The sequence below is a fragment of the Sabethes cyaneus genome, chromosome 3 (assembly GCF_943734655.1).
Source record: "Sabethes cyaneus chromosome 3, idSabCyanKW18_F2, whole genome shotgun sequence".
Classification (NCBI taxonomy): Eukaryota; Metazoa; Arthropoda; class Insecta; order Diptera; family Culicidae; genus Sabethes; species Sabethes cyaneus.
Window position 1 is genome coordinate 81,376,926 of NC_071355.1, and position 20,836 is coordinate 81,397,761.

The following is a 20,836-nucleotide window of genomic DNA, read 5'->3' on the forward strand; positions in this document are numbered from 1 at the left end:
ATTTCATGGTTAGTCACAAAAGTTTTTTGTTGTTGAATTAATGTTTAAATTATACAATAATTTGTCGGTGACGTGAGTATTGATGACGATGGCTCATGCATAATATTTTATGATGTCTCAAAACAAAAATATCGCCGTTTGCTAAATTTGCTTTCTCTCTTAATTTAGAGTTACAACTTCATTCATGCAAACACGCACTCACAAATGTTTTCGTTTGTCTACTTTGCAGGTTAGCGGCGTCGCAAGAGGCGGGGCTTGCTGATAAGGACGGGAAGCAAATGGGTCCGAAGAAGGGAAAGAAGGGCAGTCCGCGGCATCGAACCGGGCCCCCACCGCCCGGCCCGTCTTCACTTTTCATTTTTGCCGAGGACAATTTCATTAGAAGGTAAAGTGATCCACTTAGTCTAGGCCAGCGAAACAGGAAAACCTTTTAACCGTTCATAAATCTCTACTTTTTGGTTTCCTGCACTCTCCCGTGGCCGATTCACCCCTGGCAGAGCAACCAAGTTTATCATCGAATGGCCGCCCTTCGAGTATGCCGTACTGTTGACAATCATCGCGAACTGTGTCGTGCTGGCGCTGGAAGAGCATCTTCCGCAGGGCGACAAAACCGTGCTGGCCCAGAAGCTGGAGCTCACCGAGAGTTACTTTCTTTGCATCTTCACGATAGAGGCCGCCCTCAAGATTGTCGCGCTGGGCCTGGTGCTGCATGCCGATTCCTACCTGCGCAACATCTGGAACATGATGGATTTTTTCGTAGTGTTCACGGGGTAAGAACGAAGTTTTGTTTTGCTATCTTCTAGATTATCCTCCGCTAGGAGAGTTTCTAATATGTGAATATAGATGATTTTAAAGTGAGAAATATATATTCCAAGAGGCTAGATTTTCCCTAGAAGCAGTTGGATACCGATGAGTCAGGTTTAGCCTGTTCAAGCAACAATTAGAGTTCTATTGTGTGCCATAACTGGAATTACTCGTTCTTGTTGACCACTGTAAAACTTTGATTAATGTTTGGAAACTATTAAATAGGAAAAACATGCATGGATTTTTCTGTTGTTAGGCTAGTTAACTTGTTTACGGTGGTTTAGTTACCAACTAGAACGCGATACAGTAAACAAAATTGGAAACAATGCAAAATTATATTCTATAAACAATTTTCTTGTACTTATTGGAATGGCCGGATTCTCCCAGAAGAATATTATAAAGATCCACAATTAAAAATTTTTACTTGCTATTATCATAGAACATAACATTCTCTTATTTCTTCATAATCATTTTAAAATCGAATGATATTTATTGTATAGTTGGATTTAGATTTATTGTATAGTGGTCCAACTAAATGTATTAAATATGATAATAATCATTATACTACTCAAATAAGTAGGTACGCGATGGCTTGGGAATTTTTAAGGTAGTTCAGGATATTGACGCCATCGTAGCAAATTTATTGTGTCATCATTGATACCAAAATATATAAAATCCTGAGAGGATCAAGCATGATGAAAGAATGAAAATCCGGTCAAGCGCCATCTCCTGATGATTTCCCATTGTTTTGAATCTAATATTATTTAGTTTGAAACTTTTACTTACACAAGGCCATTTTGATTATTCTGAACCTTTTATATTTAAATTAACGAATCTCATGCAAAAAGTATACGAAATTATCGTAAAGTAAAGAAACACATATTTGCTTTAAAACACACAAAACAGTTTAATCTTCATCCGGTATCAGTATTTTTCTGACTCAAAAATTCGATCCTCGTGTTTAACTTAGTGGTAGTCAGTAGTACTTAGTCTAGAATATTTTAAATCTTTTCGTTTGTTCCTACACACAAGTATATCACAATTAAAAAAGTGTTTCTGTAAATACATAAATACTTTTTCGGACCAAACTAATAATACACTAATAACATACAGTTTAATCAGGATAACTATAGGCTTAGCATACCGGGTGCTTATAACCCCTAGCAAATACTAATCCTTACAAGAGTTCCCAGTTACCAATGTGGCTATACATTATTTATAGGCTCGTCACGTTGCTCCCTCTTCCGCTCGATGTAGATCTCAGAACGTTAAGGTCGATTCGTGTGTTGCGACCGTTGAAATTAGTTTCTGGAGTTCCTAGTGAGTAGAATAGTGTAAAAAAAACTATTATCCGGTGAACGCATAGCGTCCTCGGGACCGTTAGTTTGTTTGGCGATTTATGTTGAATTCCATTCATCCTTTTTAGCATCCCTTGTTTACCTAGAAGTAGTGTAGATATTTTATTCGTTTTAAATAGCTGTTAGTCTCATTGATGCCGTACATTTAAACGCTTAGTTATTAGTTATTAGATTTAGTTCAATCAAATCATCTTCAAGATATCGTTTTATTCATATTAGTAGAAATTATTTCCATTTCATCGAATGATACGATGGCCTACTAATACACACGTTCTGCCTATTTCAAGGTTTACAAGTTGTGTTGAAGTCCATCATCAAAGCTATGGCGCCGTTGCTACAGATCGGACTTTTAGTCTTGTTTGCAATCGTTATATTTGCAATTATAGGGTTAGAATTTTACTCGGGTGCTCTGCACAAAAGTTGTTATAGCTTAGAAAATGCCTGTAAGTATTTGAGACTGCACCATCAGTTCCGAATAATGAAATGCTTTTTTTTTGTTTCCAACTAACCATTACAGTGGAAATTGTTGAAGAAGGTGATATGGCGACGCCTTGTTACGACGACGACGATACGATGAACGTCGAACTGCCAGCCGGAGTGCACCTATGCAATCATAATGAGAGTGCGTGTATCGAGCAATGGGATGGTCCTAACTATGGCATAACGAACTTTGACAACATCGGCTTCGCCATGTTGACGGTGTTTCAGTGCATCACGATGGAGGGCTGGACCTCAACTATGTATTGGGTAAGATCAATCAATTTCAAATGGTATCTATAATTGGTATTAACGTGGTTTTTGTTCATTTCAGACCAATGATGCATTAGGCTCAACATTCAATTGGGTGTATTTCGTGCCTTTGATTATTATCGGTTCGTTTTTCATGCTCAACTTGGTTCTCGGTGTCCTCAGTGGGTACGTCCCCGGCATTGCTTTACTAAATGAAAAAAAAAACAGCAAATAATTTTTTTCCTACTTTCAGTGAGTTTGCCCGTGAGAGAGAAAAGGTAGAGAATCGGCAGGAGTTCCTGAAGCTTCGTCGGCAGCAACAGCTGGAAAAGGAGTTGAATGGTTTCGTCGAATGGATCTGCAAGGCGGAGGAAATCATTCTGGCCGAGGATCGTACCACGGACGAAGAACGAATGTACATAATGGAAGCTCGCAAGAAGGCGGCCGCGAAGCGGAAAAAGCTGAAAACCCTGGGTAAATCGAAATCTTCCGAAACGGATGACGAGGAAGCCACTACCGAGTCCGGCGACGAAGGTATCCTAAAGAAGGAGAAGAAACCAGCCAAATCCGGCTTCTGGCGGGCGGAGAAGCGCTTCCGGTATTGCATTAGGCATACGGTGAAAACGCAATGGTTCTACTGGTTCGTGATAGTGCTGGTGTTTCTGAACACCATTTGCGTGGCCGTCGAACACTACGGGCAACCGCCCTGGTTGTCGGACTTTTTATGTGAGTACTCTCTTGCCCCGTGGACACGAACCTACTCGGTCATTGGGATTCATGTACTTCGTGAGCTAAGTGTTTCACTATTCTCATTGTTCTCATTGACTAATAGTTTGTCTTGCACCTCGCACAAAAAAGATGATGCTTTCCTTCGGCTAATGACGATACTTTAGAGTGTGTCCAGCAAATACTGGCAAATGGCAAACCATGACTGTCATTTGCAATTTTCTAGATATAAAAGATTAGAAACAAATTTTTGATTAACTGGAATGACATATGATTGTGACTTTAAAAAATCTCTGCCAAATCAACCAATTCGGATTTTTCAATTCGGTGTGATTATAATTAATCTACAATGTAGATAATTTCAGTTCTGAGTATTGGTAGTCTGAAATTTTGATCAAGAACAAGTCTTGTTAGCTTTTAACTTTGCCATAGTCGACTCGAGTAGTGTTCCCCGACCAGTTCCCCGACGGTGCGGATTTTCCCGAAACTGATCATTATTGAGCCGTTTAACTAACGAACGTATTCAGTAGCGTTGTGCCGTTTGTCACCTCCTCGTGAGTCGTTAAGTTCTTAGTTTCGCATATGGTCAATTCGAGCATTTCCAAACCGTGGGTTTTTCAAGACCAATTACCCGATACTCTGCTCAATAACATGTCTCGCCACTTTTATGTCTCGCCACACCATTTTATATAGAGTGCCTGCATAATTTGCACGATGGCTCCGTTAATCATGTTCCACGTATTCACGGAAGCATTGCGCTCCGCGTTGAGCTGGACGTAGACACAGTCAAAGTTCAGTTCTATGCAGATGTTTCCTTTAGTAACCGTAATTTGACAAAAATAGTGTCTGGTTCGGGCTTTCTGTCTATTCATGTCTATACATGTTCGGGATCAACCGATTTGTTCATCCTTCATTCGCCATATGCTGAGTTTGCCACTCTCGCATGGTTTATACCCGAACTCTTTTCCCAACTTCGCGGATGACACTGTTTCTGAAGCACTCTTAATACTCTACCAATATCAATCTATAGACACACTCGCAAGCGTATAGCCGCTTAGTGTCTTTCTGCGTAAACCGCTCACGATGCCAACAGCTTGTGAGCTGCCAACAGCTCGTGAGCTCGAGCGGCACACTAACATGAATACAAACTTTTTACCTTTGTTATACTATATAACAAAGGTTTAGAAATTGGTCGAAAAACACGAAATTGATCCGAGACCCGTAGGGCCGAATCACATATACCAATCGATAGAGCTCGACGAACTGAGCTATGTCTGTGTGTGTGTGTATGTGTGTATGTGTGTGTGTGCTGCTCATTTTCTATCGCCTGTTTCTCGAAGATGGCTGAACCGATTTGATCGCTTTTACTTTTGTTTGAAAGGTATTATTGTCTAGTATATCACTATTGAATTGCTTTGCGGTCCGACGTTTCGTTCAAAAGTTATAAGCAAAAATATGAAAACTACGTGACACGCGTTTCTCCTGAACTACGCAACCAATTTTAACGATCTTAGTACCAAACGAAAGCTCTTGCTGTTACTAAACTTTTTACCAAGTTTTATTGAAAATGGACAAGCAGTTTAAAAGTTAGCCTTAAAAAACCATTTTTCATAAGGTTCAAATGATCGCCTGTTTCTCAGAGATGGCCAAGCCGATTTATGCGCTATTAGTTTTATTTGGCAGGTAATATAGCCGGATAGATCACTATTGAATGGTTTTTGGATTGGACGTTTAATTTGAAAGTTATGAGCAATCGAATACAACACACCAAAATTAACAATAATTTACAATGATTTTAACCAAGATAATTTACCTAATTTCAATTATTTTAATATCAAACTAGAGGTTTTGATACTACGAATATATATGCAAAATTTCATAAGAATTGGTTTTACCGGTCAAAAGATATCAATCCTCGAACGCTCGCGCCAACTTTTGCAACACAGTTACTCGCGCGCACAATAACCGAAAACCAAAGAAAACGTGCGCACCTAGAGTTTTGACTAGGAAAACTTGTTTTTAAGTTTATCGAACCTTTGGAAGAGTTTCTTGAAATTGAATGCTCTATCATCTGGTGCAATTTAAATTTGGATTAATCCCCCTAAAAGTGAAAAAAATTTTTTTTTTCAGTTTCAATATAACACATTGATATGTTCTGCAAAGTTTTAGAGCCTATTATTACAAGAAATTTTGCTGAAGACTGTAACCTGAGATAGAAGCGAAGACAGAGAAATCTTATTTATTGTTTCTGTATTTGTAAAATCAGTTTTTCTATTTTAGCTCTTTTTGTAATTGTTGTATGACTTTTTCATGTGTTACAAAGTTATACAAATAGTAAAAATACACAACTTTGCTGAAAATAGTATACCTCTATGTTTGCTTGTTTAGGAACTGTAGAACTTTGATTATAAAAATACCCTGATTTTAACCCCGAATTACTCGACTACCAACTGACGGATACATTTTAAACATTTTACATTTGCTGATAGTTTTGCTACATACAGACATCATTTTTCCATATGAAGTAACGAGAAAAAATTCCAGTTTGGGGCCAATAGCGGTACACGGTACACCACACATGCTGCTTGCTTCGTTTCTGTGCTCTCGGTTTATGCTGATCTATTTTCCTAACAATTTAAAGTATTATTGCATTGAATAATTCAGACATTTTGCTGAACATTTTTTTGAAGAATATACGTTAGTTAAACACCGATTGGTAAATATGGCATTCAAAAACCTACACATGTTATTCAGTATACAACAGCGTGAGTAACCGAAGGTTAATAAAAATTGATGAAATTTTTTCAAGAAAACCTTATTGATGCATAGTTATGCATAGTTCAAAAACCTATAAACTAGACCTTTACTACGCAATGTATATGTTAAAGAATAATATTTCTTCTTACAACTTACTTGCACTTACCCACATTAGTAACAACTTACTCAGCAATTTCATGAGAAAAAGAACTATCAAAATTTGTAAGTGCTGCTATTTTGTTCAAATTTTGTAAGCTTATTCAATTTCCAAAATTTTTATGTAAATAGCAAATAAGACCGTATAACAAATAGCAAGTAAGACCGTATAACAAAGGTTCCTTTCACCAATAGGTGGATTAAATCAGGTTTTTACTGTTTCTCTGCTTCTTCACCTTTCCCCTTCGCTTACATACGCGAGTAAGCGATGAGGTATCAACTGCTGGGTTACAATGACGAGCGAGATAGACGACACGGACGCGACCGTGGCTGGTAGCTACACAAAAGCTCGTCACAGTGCATAGAAAAATAGGTAAGAGAATCCAAAAGAAATACTCATGCAAGTGTGTTCGTTAGAATAATAACGCTCGTGTGAAAAACTAGACTACACGAGGCTAACACTACACTACCCAAGCAGCGAAATTTATTTATTCATAATAGGCATAGTTAGCTCGTCGTTTAACTAAGCTGAAGAATCTAGTTATCCTAAGAACTACTGAACTTTGGTTCACTGTTATTCTAGATTTTAAATCAGTGATGACCAAACTGCGGTGATGACTGATTTGAGGGATGGCAGACTTATGAATAATTTTTTTTAATGACACAGGGGTCACTCAGTTCAGTCGTAGTACCTCGTGCATATTGTAGATCTGATTGGTTTCCGGTTTAAATCTTGTGGTAATTCCTAAAAATCGGCCTTTGCTGCCACCCATCTTACATTTCTGTATGCGCAAGAATGACCAGAGGTCATTGCGGCCCGCTGACTCACGGGGCGATCTAATTTGGCCCGCACACTTATGCTTGGGCATCACTGCTTTAAATAATCACTATCATATCGTCCCGTCTGCAGATTGGAAAAAAAAAACAATGTCCGCATTATGGTACCGGCTTTCCAATATCTAGGAGAGCGTACAAGTCTCCATATTTCGGAAAATGTCCGCCTCCATCCCAAATTTCTCACAGCAAATTTAAATTTTTTTTTGTGCGGATTCAAGCCCGAGGAGCCCCCTTGGATGGCATCCGCTGTAGATCGCTGAAAACCGTATATGTTTGAAAGGCCGTTCTCGTTCTTCGAGTGCTTGATAATCCTGTTTTGGATCAGTCCAAGTCCAAGTCAAAGTCCAGTCCAAGTCCAAAGCCAAGACTAGACCCAAGCTCAAACCCATGTCCATGTCCAAGTTCAAATCCAAATCCAAGTCCAAGTCCAAGTCCAAGTCCAAGTCCAAGTCCAAGTCCAAGTCCAAGTCCAAGTCCAAGTCCAAGTCCAAGTCCAAGTCCAAGTCCAAGTCCAAGTCCAAGTCCAAGTCCAAGTCCAAGTCCAAGTCCAAGTCCAAGTCCAAGTCCAAGTCCAAGTCCAAGTCCAAGTCCAAGTCCAAGTCCAAGTCCAAGTCCAAGTCCAAGTCCAAGTCCAAGTCCAAGTCCAAGTCCAAGTCCAAGTCCAAGTCCAAGTCCAAGTCCAAGTCCAAGTCCAAGTCCAAGTCCAAGTCCAAGTCCAAGTCCAAGTCCAAGTCCAAGTCCAAGTCCAAGTCCAAGTCCAAGTCCAAGTCCAAGTCCAAGTCCAAGTCCAAGTCCAAGTCCAAGTCCAAGTCCAAGTCCAAGTCCAAGTCCAAGTCCAAGTCCAAGTCCAAGTCCAAGTCCAAGTCCAAGTCCAAGTCCAAGTCCAAGTCCAAGTCCAAGTCCAAGTCCAAGTCCAAGTCCAAGTCCAAGTCCAAGTCCAAGTCCAAGTCCAAGTCCAAGTCCAAGTCCAAGTCCAAGTCCAAGTCCAAGTCCAAGTCCAAGTCCAGGTCCAAGTCCAAGTCTAAGTCCAAGTCCAAGTCCAAGTCCAAGTCCAAGTCCAAGTCCAAGTCCAAGTCCAAGTCCAAGTCCAAGTCCAAGTCCAAGTCCAAGTCCAAGTCCAAGTCCAAGTCCAAGTCCAAGTCCAAGTCCAAGTCCAAGTCCAAGTCCAAGTCCAAGTCCAAGTCCAAGTCCAAGTCCAAGTCCAAGTCCAAGTCCAAGTCCAAGTCCAAGTCCAAGTCCAAGTCCAAGTCCAAGTCCAAGTCCAAGTCCAAGTCCAAGTCCAAGTCCAAGTCCAAGTCCAAGTCCAAGTCCAAGTCCAAGTCCAAGTCCAAGTCCAAGTCCAAGTCCAAGTCCAAGTCCAAGTCCAAGTCCAAGTCCAAGTCCAAGTCCAAGTCCAAGTCCAAGTCCAAGTCCAAGTCCAAGTCCAAGTCCAAGTCCAAGTCCAAGTCCAAGTCCAAGTCCAAGTCCAAGTCCAAGTCCAAGTCCAAGTCCAAGTCCAAGTCCAAATCCAAGTCCAAATCCAAGTCCAAGTCCAAGTCCAAGTCCAGGTCCAAGTCCAAGTCCAAGTCCAAGTCCAAGTCTAAATCTAAGTTCTAGTCCAAGTCCAAGTCCAAACCCAAGTTCAAGTCCAACTCCAAGTCCAAATCCAAGTTCAAGTCCAAATCCAACTTCAAGTCCAAGTCCAAGTCCAAACCCAAGTTCAAGTCCAAGTCCAAGTCCAAACCCAAGTCCAAACCCAAATTCAAGTTCAAGTTCAAGTCCAAGTCCAAGTCCAAGTCCAAGTCCAAGTCCAAGTCCAAGTCCAAGTCCAAGTCCAAGTCCAAGTCCAAGTCCAAGTCCAAGTCCAAGTCCAAGTCCAAGTCCAAGTCCAAGTCCAAGTCCAAGTCCAAGTCCAAGTCCAAGTCCAAGTCCAAGTCCAAGTCCAAGTCCAAGTCCAAGTCCAAGTCCAAGTCCAAGTCCAAGTCCAAGTCCAAGTCCAAGTCCAAGTCCAAGTCCAAGTCCAAGTCCAAGTCCAAGTCCAAGTCCAAGTCCAAGTCCAAGTCCAAGTCCAAGTCCAAGTCCAAGTCCAAGTCCAAGTCCAAGTCCAAGTCCAAGTCCAAGTCCAAGTCCAAGTCCAAGTCCAAGTCCAAGTCCAAGTCCAAGTCCAAGTCCAAGTCCAAGTCCAAGTCCAAGTCCAAGCCCAAGCCCAAGTCCAAGTCCAAGTCCAAATCCAAGTCCAAGTCCAAATCCAAGTCCAAGTCCAAGTCCAAGTCCAAGTCCAGGTCCAAGTCCAAGTCCAAGTCCAAGTCCAAGTCCAAGTCCAAGTCCAAGTCCAAGTCCAAGTCCAAGTCCAAGTCCAAGTCCAAGTCCAAGTCCAAGGCCAAGGCCAAGGCCAAGTCCAAATCCAAGTCCAAGTCCAAGTCCAGGTCCAAGTCCAAGTCCAAGTCCAAGTCCAAGTCCTTGTCCTAGTCCTAGATCAAGTCCAAGTCCACTCTAAATGCAACACCAAATCCAAGTCCAATCATGCACAACCCGCAATGTTGTGAATCGAGCGAGAAGTCAATGATGCCTACTCTCACGCGAGAGAGTATGAGAAGCATAGCATTTTTTTTTGTATGGATATTATCACTACGATAAGCATTTTGATCTATTGTGATATCATTCAGGTGTTGTTCCGCACTTCGTTATTTTTTGCAGTATTGCTATAAAATGATGGAACTGCTTAGTATCCGTGCTTAAGTGTCGGTGGCTCTAGAGCCAGGAAGTGCGCAGACTACCAAAAATTTACCCTTGGATAAGAGGCTTCATTCGCACCTCGAGCAAGTATCACTCTTATAACAAGCCGCGGCAAAAGACTTCGTGATCGGTGAAGAAGAGTTCAGCACAAAGTAAGGGTGTGTATGTGTGTATGTACTCCTTACTACTTTTGCACTATGAATCTTGTTCACGACCACTCGCTTGTCAAGGCAGACTCGGTAACCTTGCGGCTATACGCTTCCGTTGAAGCATAGCATTCAACGCTTACGCCACTCACGCAAGCGCAAAAGAAACAGTCACCGTTGCTGTATACAGACATTCTGCTACACACTCGCGCACGCACATCCTCATATCGTCTGCCTGCATAGCTTACTCGCGAGTCAAATAATTTGTGAGTAATCAGCTGCCCGTGAGGGCTAGTGGTGCACTGGGATACAGATTTGGCATTATTTTTTCTTTTCGTCTCCATCTTGGCCCTCGGCTCTACTCACGGGCGGCAGTGCGAACCCACGCGAGCAATTGGTATCAGCAGCTCGGGCTGCAATGACGAATGAGTGCGACGACCGTAGCTGTTAGCTTAATACACACTCGCAAAAACTCGTCGTAGTGCATGAATAAATAACGGCAAGAGTCCGAAAGGGATGCTTATGCTGGCGTGTTCGTTAGAATAAGTACGCGTGTGTGAGAAATCAGTATTAAAAACTGAAAACTGTGAAAAATGAGTATTACCGCTTCTAACACGAAACAGAAATGGAAATTCGAACAATGGAATTTTCGAAAATCGACATAAAAATGTTCTTTCGATTTTGTCTTCCTTGTAGTAGGTTTTCATATGGAAAACAATCACGTAAAAATTAAAAGCAAGAATAGATTTGGTTTTCACGTTTAAACTTTAAGTAAAAATGCTTAAAACGCAGTTTTTTTGCTCGATTAAAAAAATCTTTGTTTTTTTTTCGCCCCCCTTCCTCAGTTGCCCAACACCCGAAGGACAAAAACTTTATAAAATACATATTTGTAATGGCCTAATGATGCAGTTAATTAGACAAATTAACAGCTCTGCGAAAGAACAATTTCAATGGCAAAAAATTTCCACGAGACAGATATTTGACAAAGAACAGTCATAGACTAATCTCAAGATTTTAGTCTTGACCTTGGAATGAGGTCATACATATATTAATATTTTTTTGAAACGATGGTTCTACAACTTTGGACTTGAACTTGTCCAGCGCCTCTATGGTTCAAAGGTACAAGTACCAGCGAACCACATGCCCTGGAGGGTGTTGTGGGTTCGAATCCGGTTATAATCTCAGATTACAGCTTGGTTCGACTCACGCACCTTCCAGCATTGGACAAAAGGTAGGAGTCAAAATGACTACTTGTCAAGCATAGCTACCAATACCCCCCCCCCTTCCTTTCCGCTCTTCCCCCTCCTTCACCAAAAAATTTTCATTTCTTTCCCCTACCGTCCCTTCATCAATTGTAGAACCATCGTTTCAAAAAAATATTAATATATGTATGACCTCATTCCAAGGTCAAGACTAAAATCTTGAGATTAGTCTATTACATAGGAACGGGGCCTTCCCTCGAAAACCCGCGCCGAGAAACGCAGCTAACATACGCTGACGGACGAACAGCGTCACGTGCAGTACCTTGCAAGTCGTAAGGGCCGGCACAGTGTCGTCGTCCTGAAAGTAAATAGTAGTTAGATTAAAACTTCTCGCTCGGTGGTAATCTGCAATTGATGCAGGAAGCGGCACAATATGTGTCGATAACACAACCAACACGCGTAGCTATCCTTGAGAAGTGGATTTTGCGGTCTCCTTTTGTCCAGCGCCTCTATGGTTCAAAGGTACAAGTACCAGCGAACCACATGCCCTGGAGGGTGTTGTGGGTTCGAATCCGGTTATAATCTCAGATTACAGCTTGGTTCGACTCACGCACCTTCCAGCATTGGACAAAAGGTAGGAGTCAAAATGACTACTTGTCAAGCATAGCTACCAATACCCCCCCTTCCTTTCCGCTCTTCCCCCTCCTTCACCAAAAAATTTTCATTTCTTTCCCCTACCGTCCCTTCATCAATTGTAGAACCATCGTTTCAAAAAAATATTAAAGAACAGTCAGTATTCAAACCTTGAAGAAGACTAAAACTATATAGTCAAAAACTCCCCCCTCTTTAACATGGGGGACGCCCGTTCACAATCTGTGTCATTCTGGTTAATAACCTGCGATTATATAGCACACTGTTCGAAGGAAAGCTTCATTGTATCTAGAGCTTTCATCGTAGCTTTTATTTTGTTATTTCGTTCGTTTAGCAGTTGTTTTTGCTCTATCAAGCAATGAAGAAACCATACACTTTGAAAACTTTGTTATAACATTCTGTACTTTAATCGATATAGTCATCACTGAATAGGAAATTCCATAGGTTTTAATAGAAGTTTCCTATGTAGTCAGTTAAATTAGACGAACTCCCGCCTGTCAAACTAGCTAATACGACCATATATTCCCTTCCGTATGAACCCTTTTTCTGCAAGTGAATGCTTCCACATTATCTATAGTTTTGTTCCGTTTCCGTTAAGCCACTTCCAGTTAGTCAGTTGCCGAAATAAAAAAAATGTGTATGATTCTTCTAGCGCTCTCTATGCCAGTCCCTCCTGGAAGTATAAGGAAACTCTACAGGGAACACGCTTCCTGTCTAATTTTGTCAACTCACCGTCATCTGTGTGATCGCAAATCAATACCAAAAATAAGCTTCCTGACTTGCCATCATCCTATGACTACGGGAAATACTTACGATTGCGGAATTCTTTCTTGTTCTAGACTACGCCGAATTTGTGTTCCTAGGCTTATTCATGTGCGAGATGTTGATCAAGATCTACGCGCTCGGACCACGCATCTACTTCGAGTCGGCCTTCAACCGGTTTGATTGCATCGTTATCGCTGGTTCAATCTTCGAGGTGGTTTGGTCCGCCTACAAAGAGGGTTCCTTCGGTATTTCCGTACTGCGAGCCCTCCGGTTGCTGCGTATCTTCAAGGTCACCAAGTACTGGTCCTCGCTACGTAACTTGGTTATCTCTTTGCTCAGTTCTATGCGTTCGATTATCTCGTTGCTGTTTTTGCTCTTTCTGTTCATACTGATATTCGCGCTGCTCGGAATGCAGCTGTTCGGAGGGCAGTTCATCCTGCCGGAAGGCACACCACCGACTAACTTTAACACGTTCACCATCGCACTACTCACTGTGTTCCAGATCCTCACCGGTGAGGATTGGAACGAGGTCATGTATCTCGGCATTAACTCACAAGGCGGACACAAAAGTGGGATGATTTACTCCCTCTACTTTATCATCTTGACACTGTTCGGTAACTACACACTGCTAAACGTATTCTTGGCTATCGCTGTCGACAATTTGGCGAATGCACAAGAACTAACCGCAGCAGAAGAGCAGCAGCAGGAACGAGACAAGGAGAAACAGCAAATGGAACTGGAGAAGGAGATGGAAGCACTGCAAAAAGCTAAAGACGGTACACCTACGACGGAAGAGTTGGAAGCGGAAAAGGAAAAGGAAGCTAAAAAGGACGAAAAGAAGGAAGAGGAAGAAGAGGAACAGCAGGAAGGTCCCAAACCCATGCTGCCGTACTCTTGTATGTTTGTCTTTTCATCGACTAACCCGTAAGTTCCCATTATTTGTATTCTTATCGTTGGTTGCCAAATTTTATTTCAATTTAACTTGCAATTGTTTATTTTAGAATGCGCCGCGCGGCTCATTGGGTGGTCAATCTGCGGTACTTCGATTTCTTCATCATGATCGTTATTTCGCTATCATCGATAGCACTAGCCGCCGAGGATCCAGTTCAAGAGGATGCCCCACGGAACCTGGTGCTGAACAATGTGGATTACGCATTTACCTGCGTTTTTGCGATCGAGTTGCTGCTGAAAGTGATCGATTTGGGCGTAATTCTGCATCCGGGTAGCTATCTGCGAGAAATATGGAACATCATGGATGCCGTGGTCGTCGGCTGTGCGGTCGTTAGTATTGGCTTCGATATCAGCGGCAGTGATGCCGGTGCGGATCTGTCTACCATTAAGTCGCTTCGGGTACTGCGCGTCCTGCGGCCACTGAAAACCATCAAGCGTGTGCCGAAGCTAAAGGCGGTGTTTGATTGCGTCGTCGGTTCGCTCAAAAACGTTATCAATATCCTGATCGTGTACATACTGTTCCAGTTTATTTTTGCCGTCATCGCGGTGCAACTATTCAACGGGAAGTTTTTCTACTGTACGGATGATAGTAAACATAACAGCGAAGAATGCCAGTAAGTAGTTTACTGTCACAGGATTTTCGGACAAAACTGAATATTTTTTAACTACTTCACAGAGGGTCATACTTCGTGTTCGACGAAGTGGACGGACTGCCACGTGCTGCCAAACGGGAGTGGAGAACTCAGTACTTTAACTACGACAATGTAGCAACCGCCATGCTGACGTTGTTTGCTGTGCAGACCGGTGAAGGATGGCCACAGTAAGACGTTGATCATTACGTTTATTAATTTTTTTTTGCAACAATTTCTTACTAATGGTCTATAAAACCACTTTCAGAGTACTTCAAAATTCAATGGCAGCTACCTACGAAGACCAGGGACCAATCCAAAACTTTCGCATCGAAATGTCCATATTTTACATTGTTTACTTCGTAGTGTTTCCATTCTTCTTCGTGAACATTTTCGTTGCCTTGATTATCATCACTTTCCAAGAGCAGGGAGAAGCGGAACTGCAGGATGGTGAGATCGATAAAAACCAGGTATTACTCTTGGAGTAGGTTTTCTGAAAGAATGAATAAACTCACTCTTTTCTACTGTGTTAGAAATCCTGTATTGACTTTACGATTGGAGCGAGACCGCTGGAGCGCTACATACCGACCAAACATTCTGGATTCAAGTACACCGTTTGGCGAATTATCGTTTCAGCACCGTTCGAATATTTCATTATGACATTGATTGTATTCAACACACTGCTGCTGATGATGAAAGTAAGTGGTGGTGTTTTATCTTGAAATATCTGTTTGGGTGAGAAATAAAATGATCTTTCTTTTACAGTGCCATGACCAAAATAAAAAGCTTGAAAATTTCATGAAGTACCTCAACATGATATTCACAGGAATGTTTAGTGTGGAAACAGTTCTAAAAATAATTGGTTTCGGAGCAAGGGTGAGTTTTTTAAGAGATTTTATGAAACGCGGTATTAAAACTCTTTTTCTTCAGAACTTTTTCAAAGACGCCTGGAACGTATTCGACTTGATCACCGTTATCGGTAGTATAGTGGATGCTCTAATTTTGCTCCTTTGGGTAAACAGGTACAGTAGCACCAGCTTAAAGTGTGGTCTAATGTTGATTTTTGTAGGAAAATTCTTTCAACGTTGGCTTCCTGCGGCTGTTCCGAGCTGCCCGTTTGATCAAACTGCTCCGTCAAGGTGACACTATACGAATTCTGCTGTGGACTTTCGTTCAATCCTTCAAAGCACTGCCGTACGTCTGCTTGCTGATTGCAATGCTTTTCTTCATCTATGCAATCATTGGAATGCAGGTACGTAACAATTGGACACGACTGGTGTGGTAATTGGTAATATATTTTTGTTGTGGCAGGTTTTCGGAAATATAGAATTAGATCCGGACACTGCCATCAGTCGTCATAACAATTTTAGATCGTTTTTGGACGGTCTGATGTTATTGTTTAGGTAAGTTGAATTTTAAAACATTGTTCTTATATTTAAGCTTTACTATTGAAGCCGCTACTCGCATAACAGTCGCATTTTATATGGAGTTCACTATATAAATGGGACAGTTATGCGAGTAGCGACAACATAGTTTATTAGAAAAGTGCCATGGAAGAATTTATGAAATCACTACATGTGAAGTAGTCACCCAAGAAACATGTGTGATATCGTGACTAACTATGGTACAATATTATCCGTAACAACCTGGTAAGAACTGAATTATAAGTCATCCAGAAATCCATGAACAGATGATGGGTTAGCTAGATGTGCTTTCGAAGTTTCTCTGCATTCCACAATAGTCGGAAAATTGCAATTTTTGGCCAAAATTATTTTTTAGTTTCAAATTTATTCTAGGTTATATTTGTTACAAAAGAAATGATTTAAACTTATAAGAACTCATATTTAGGGTGATTTGGGGAAAAATTATCAAATGTGTCCGATATAAATGTTTGCTTGACAAAAAAAAATTTTTTTTCTCGCAGGCACTCTCCCATTTTCTCATTGAAACTCTCTTCAGGTACTAAATAAATTTAGTAACAAAGATAATCAAATTTGTTGAAAGGGTACTTAAAATTTTAAAGACTTGCTAAAAATATAACAATTTTAAAATTATTTTTTTTCGGAAAACGTCAAATTATAGCAAACTTTCAATTCATGTTTTGATACAAAATACTTCGAGCTTTCAGACGCACTGTTAGAAACTGCGGCGACAAGAGGCGACAAGAGTTGTTTTTTTGATTAAAGTTTATGAGAATTTCATTTTTATTATAAGTAGCCTATCGCGCACCTCATTGAGTTTAAATTTGTTTTCTTTTCATTTTTTGATAGGCTAAGGTATCAGTTTTAAAATGATATATAACAATAATATTTACACCCGCGATAAGTATTTAATTTTTTGACTTTTTTAAAATGACCTATTTTTCAAACTTTTGAAATGGGCAACTTTGACAGCTTATTTTTACATGATATTTTTTTTCTATCAAAATTTTATTCGCGAATCATAAAAATATAGACAATTTACTACAAAACCGCGTTTAAGCATGTGCTAAAATGTGAAATTTTGGCCGCTACTTTATATGGAGTCCTTCTTATGTGCATTCGGAGTTTTACACACGTTGCTCCCAGATGTCCTAGAAATCGCATGTCACCTTCGATCCGGTCGAGCTATATCGCAGGATAGGGCCCTCTGTTCCGTTTGCCATGCCGATAGTGTTACTGAAAAGAACGTCATCTTTACAACGAGTCTGGCCCACCGTAACCTCCTGACTTTTCCCAGGGGTACGACGGAATTCTCCCCAGGCTGTGCTTGTAGCTCGTGATTTATCCGTTTAAGCCACTCTCCGCTTTCAGTTTGTAGTCTTAAAACAAAGCCAGACGAAAAAACTTTCTTTAATTTACTCAGTTGTGGGTTACCGCTCTCTAATTCCTTGAACACCCTGTACTCTCCACTAGAACTCGCTTCACCTGGTCTAACCATCTTTCTTGCTACTCCCCTGGTTTTTCCTACCAGATTTGAAGCGAACACCATCTTTGCAGGGTAGGTGTCCAGCCCTTTTGCAGCATGCCCTGCCCATCACATCCGTCCAGCTTTCATCACCTTCACCATAGAGCTATGCGAGTTCATGGTTCATCTTTCACCTCCATACTCCATTCTCCTGTACGCCGCCGAAGATCGTTCTTAGTAGGGATGAGAATTAATTGTTGGTAAATGCAGAAATTAGTACGAAGAAAAGAGTGGGCTATGCTTAAAGCGACACTAATCGCTTCGGTGCCTCTGATACAGAAAGTTCTGGATACTGTACTGTGGTATTTTATAGAAATTCGGCAGGGCTCACTGTCCGATTTCACCACATCCTAGGCAAACCTCCCTTATCAAGCAACTCCTACCCTTACCTTCATGTGGTTCCAGCTGGAATACAAGCAACCTTAGCGGAGATCGGGTAAACAATTCCGATAGAAACTATGATCGTATACCAACAGGGAAGGAGGCACTGTGTTGTTTCGGCGCCTAAGATAGCAGTTCCATTACGAGACTCGGTAGCGTGGCCCTAGTAAGGCAAACCAGCTACGAACATTCAAACGAATGTGGTTCGAAATATATACCGTATCAACATCGACCTAGGCGACGAAACAGTTACAACGAATGGAAACCCGCAAATTCGGCATCGTAGCTTTGCAGGAGATCGGTTGCAAAGGAGAGAAGGTTGATCTACAACGCAAAGACTCCGTTTTACCAGAGCGGCAGCACTACCAACGAACTGAAAACGGGCCTTTTAGTGTTGGGCAGGCAGCAGGATCGCGTGATAGACTGAAAGTGATCAACGAGAGAATGAGAGAGATAGAGCCGTTTCTTCAACTACAGCATTATAAACGGGCACGAAGTTAAACCCACGGGAATGACACTTCCAATACCAACCTATACAAAAAAACGTAGCCAACATAGAGCGGGCCCAAGCTGACAGCTTCATAGATGGGCTCAAGCTGACAACCGAGTCGGATGTGTAAATTGTTAAATTTTGTTAGTTTTAGTCTGATTTAAGCCAAGGTTTAAGCATCACAAAGCCAATGCCAGTCAGGCAATTGATGCGAAATACATGAAACCCATGAAACTGTGAAAATGGTTAGTTAAATTCGTTTTGTGAAATCGCTTTGCGTTTGCCGCCTTTTTCATGTTAGCAACGAAAATGTGACGTCATATCAGCCCCCTGGTTAAACCCGACGATGAGAAGGAAGCGTTCTACGCGAGACTGGTGGCAGCGTATGACAGCTGCTCGCCACGACACATCTAGGGGATATGAACGCCCAGATCGGTAGGAAAAAACCCGATTCAATCCACCTTGTGGTGAAAGGAACCTTTGCTATACCATCTTATATGTCATTTTATATGGGCATTTCCAGCTCAAATATTATCAAAATCTATACGCATCACTTTGAACTAAATTCTTATATAAACTGTTTCTTAGGCCCAGCCGTTCTCAAGTTGTTCAGATGTGAAAACTAAAAATTATCTATTAGAATCAACACATGCAAAGTATCCGATAACCGTGTAATCGACCTACATGGATTTGAACCAAATTTTGTCAGATTGTTCATTTTAGGTACAGGTCGGACTCGATTATCTCTATATAATCGATTAAAAACAGACTCGATTATATATGATTCGATTATGTACAATTTTGGACTCGATTATATATAATCAAAAAAAAATGCACCCTATTTTGTTAAAACTCGCTCTATTTTTTTCTGTTTTGAAAATAATCAAACCGATAATTTTTAAGTTGGTCCCTAGGGTGGCTCTTTCTGAATTAGGGTAGTTGCAAAAAATGCAATTAATTCATACCTTCTTTCATAACTTTTGAACCACTGAACCGATTTAGAGCGTTGATGCAGCAAATGAAAGGTATTTTAATGGGAAAAATATTGTGGTAGGAAGGTAGGTCAAAATCGCGTTTTTTGGAACCACCTTAACTCAGACAAGGCCGCCCTAGGCGCCAAATAAAAAGAAATACGAGTCCAATTATTTTCAAAAAGGAAAAAGTACAGCAAGTTTGAATAAAATCGGGTCAATTTTTTTTCGATAGTACTTTTCTGCGGAATTTTTGTATATTCATTCATTTTTAATGTAAGTAAGCTATCTTCTGCCTTTAAGGTGAGAGCCAAAAATAAAATTTTTCTTTTACATTTAAAAAAAACACAAAATTATGTATATAAAACATTGCAAAAAAAATTTTTTCTTGTCTCGATTATATAGAGGATTCGATTATATGCAGTGAAAAATTTTTGGCGACTCTACATTAGGGAATAACTAGTTTTGCATTGTATGTCATAAAAATTCTGATATTTTTAATAATTTGTGTTGGATACGTCGGGAATAGGCAATTACGACGATGTAGCAATATACCCTATCACATATTTTTTATACAGTTTATCGAGACCAACTATGGCACATAATGCATGAACATTAGAGTGTCCCAAAATAGCACTATGTCAGAAAACCCGGGGGCTCACCCCTCAAATGATAGATTAGGGTGTCAAGACAAAACTTTTATATGACGTCAACATTGGTTGACGCGATTTAGGGGTCGCACATTTGAGTTTTATGAAAAAATGGCATTTTTCAGGAGTAAATTCAAAAAATATTTCTAGAAATGTTAAAGTAGGTGAAACAAGGTACTTAACTATTTTTTTCACAATCATTGAGATCTGATACATTCATAAAAAAGTTATGAGTGCATGTCTGGAGTCATATTTGGTTACAAAAATTTATTGAATCAAGCAATAATTTAAAATTTTCGAAACTTCATTTAAATAAACGTCAAAACAGGGCATCAAACAGTGTCTCAGAGTAACATTGAACATGGTTTTCCGAATAAACTTACGCGACGGATCAGAGCTACATTGAAGCGAGTGATGTGTTTCGTGCGCATCTCAGGGGCATTCTACAGTCTTCTCGAGACGCGGCGAAGGCTGAAACACGGTGACGGCTTATCCTGCATGGTGTTCAACATTGCTCTTGACGGGCTAAATCGACGAGTAAAGCGGGCAACGAAACGAGAAGCACGATTTTCACCAAGCCTAGCCAACTCCTAGGTATTGTAGATCACTTTGATATCATAGCCGGAAACTGCGACGGCGGAGGCAATCTACGCCATATTGAAAATGGTTTCAAGGCGACTTGAGCTGAAAATAAATGCATCGAAGACCAAATACATGAAAAAATCAGAGGGGTTGTGTACAAGACACGACCGCATGTATAGGTGACGCAGGACTACGTAAGTCTCTTTGTAGTGATAGTAGCATGTATTCATGCTTGTAATCATTCGATTCCTCATGTATACATGCTATATGCAACATATAAACATGCTACATGCGTTGTATGTAACATTTATCAAAGTAGTAACATTACATACGCTCAATTTTCAAAAGATTGTGCATTTGAAAACCACTTAACAAAATCAAGGACACAAA

General features: G+C 40.7%; 1 protein-coding gene across 1 annotated transcript in view; it reads left to right on the forward strand.

Annotated features, from left to right (window-relative positions):
* Positions 1–278: 278 nt before the first annotated feature.
* LOC128743699 (voltage-dependent calcium channel type A subunit alpha-1-like) overlaps positions 279–20,836 on the forward strand; it is a 36,881-nt gene continuing 16,323 nt past the window's right edge. The window contains exons 1-16 of the mRNA XM_053840326.1: positions 279–385; positions 498–770; positions 2,027–2,124; positions 2,450–2,605; positions 2,680–2,909; positions 2,974–3,077; positions 3,145–3,617; positions 12,921–13,770; positions 13,848–14,411; positions 14,474–14,617; positions 14,695–14,896; positions 14,960–15,124; positions 15,192–15,302; positions 15,357–15,440; positions 15,496–15,678; positions 15,738–15,829. Of these exons, the coding sequence (XP_053696301.1) occupies positions 279–385; positions 498–770; positions 2,027–2,124; positions 2,450–2,605; positions 2,680–2,909; positions 2,974–3,077; positions 3,145–3,617; positions 12,921–13,770; positions 13,848–14,411; positions 14,474–14,617; positions 14,695–14,896; positions 14,960–15,124; positions 15,192–15,302; positions 15,357–15,440; positions 15,496–15,678; positions 15,738–15,829 (3,836 nt within the window). The remainder of the gene's footprint in view (positions 386–497; positions 771–2,026; positions 2,125–2,449; positions 2,606–2,679; positions 2,910–2,973; positions 3,078–3,144; positions 3,618–12,920; positions 13,771–13,847; positions 14,412–14,473; positions 14,618–14,694; positions 14,897–14,959; positions 15,125–15,191; positions 15,303–15,356; positions 15,441–15,495; positions 15,679–15,737; positions 15,830–20,836) is intronic.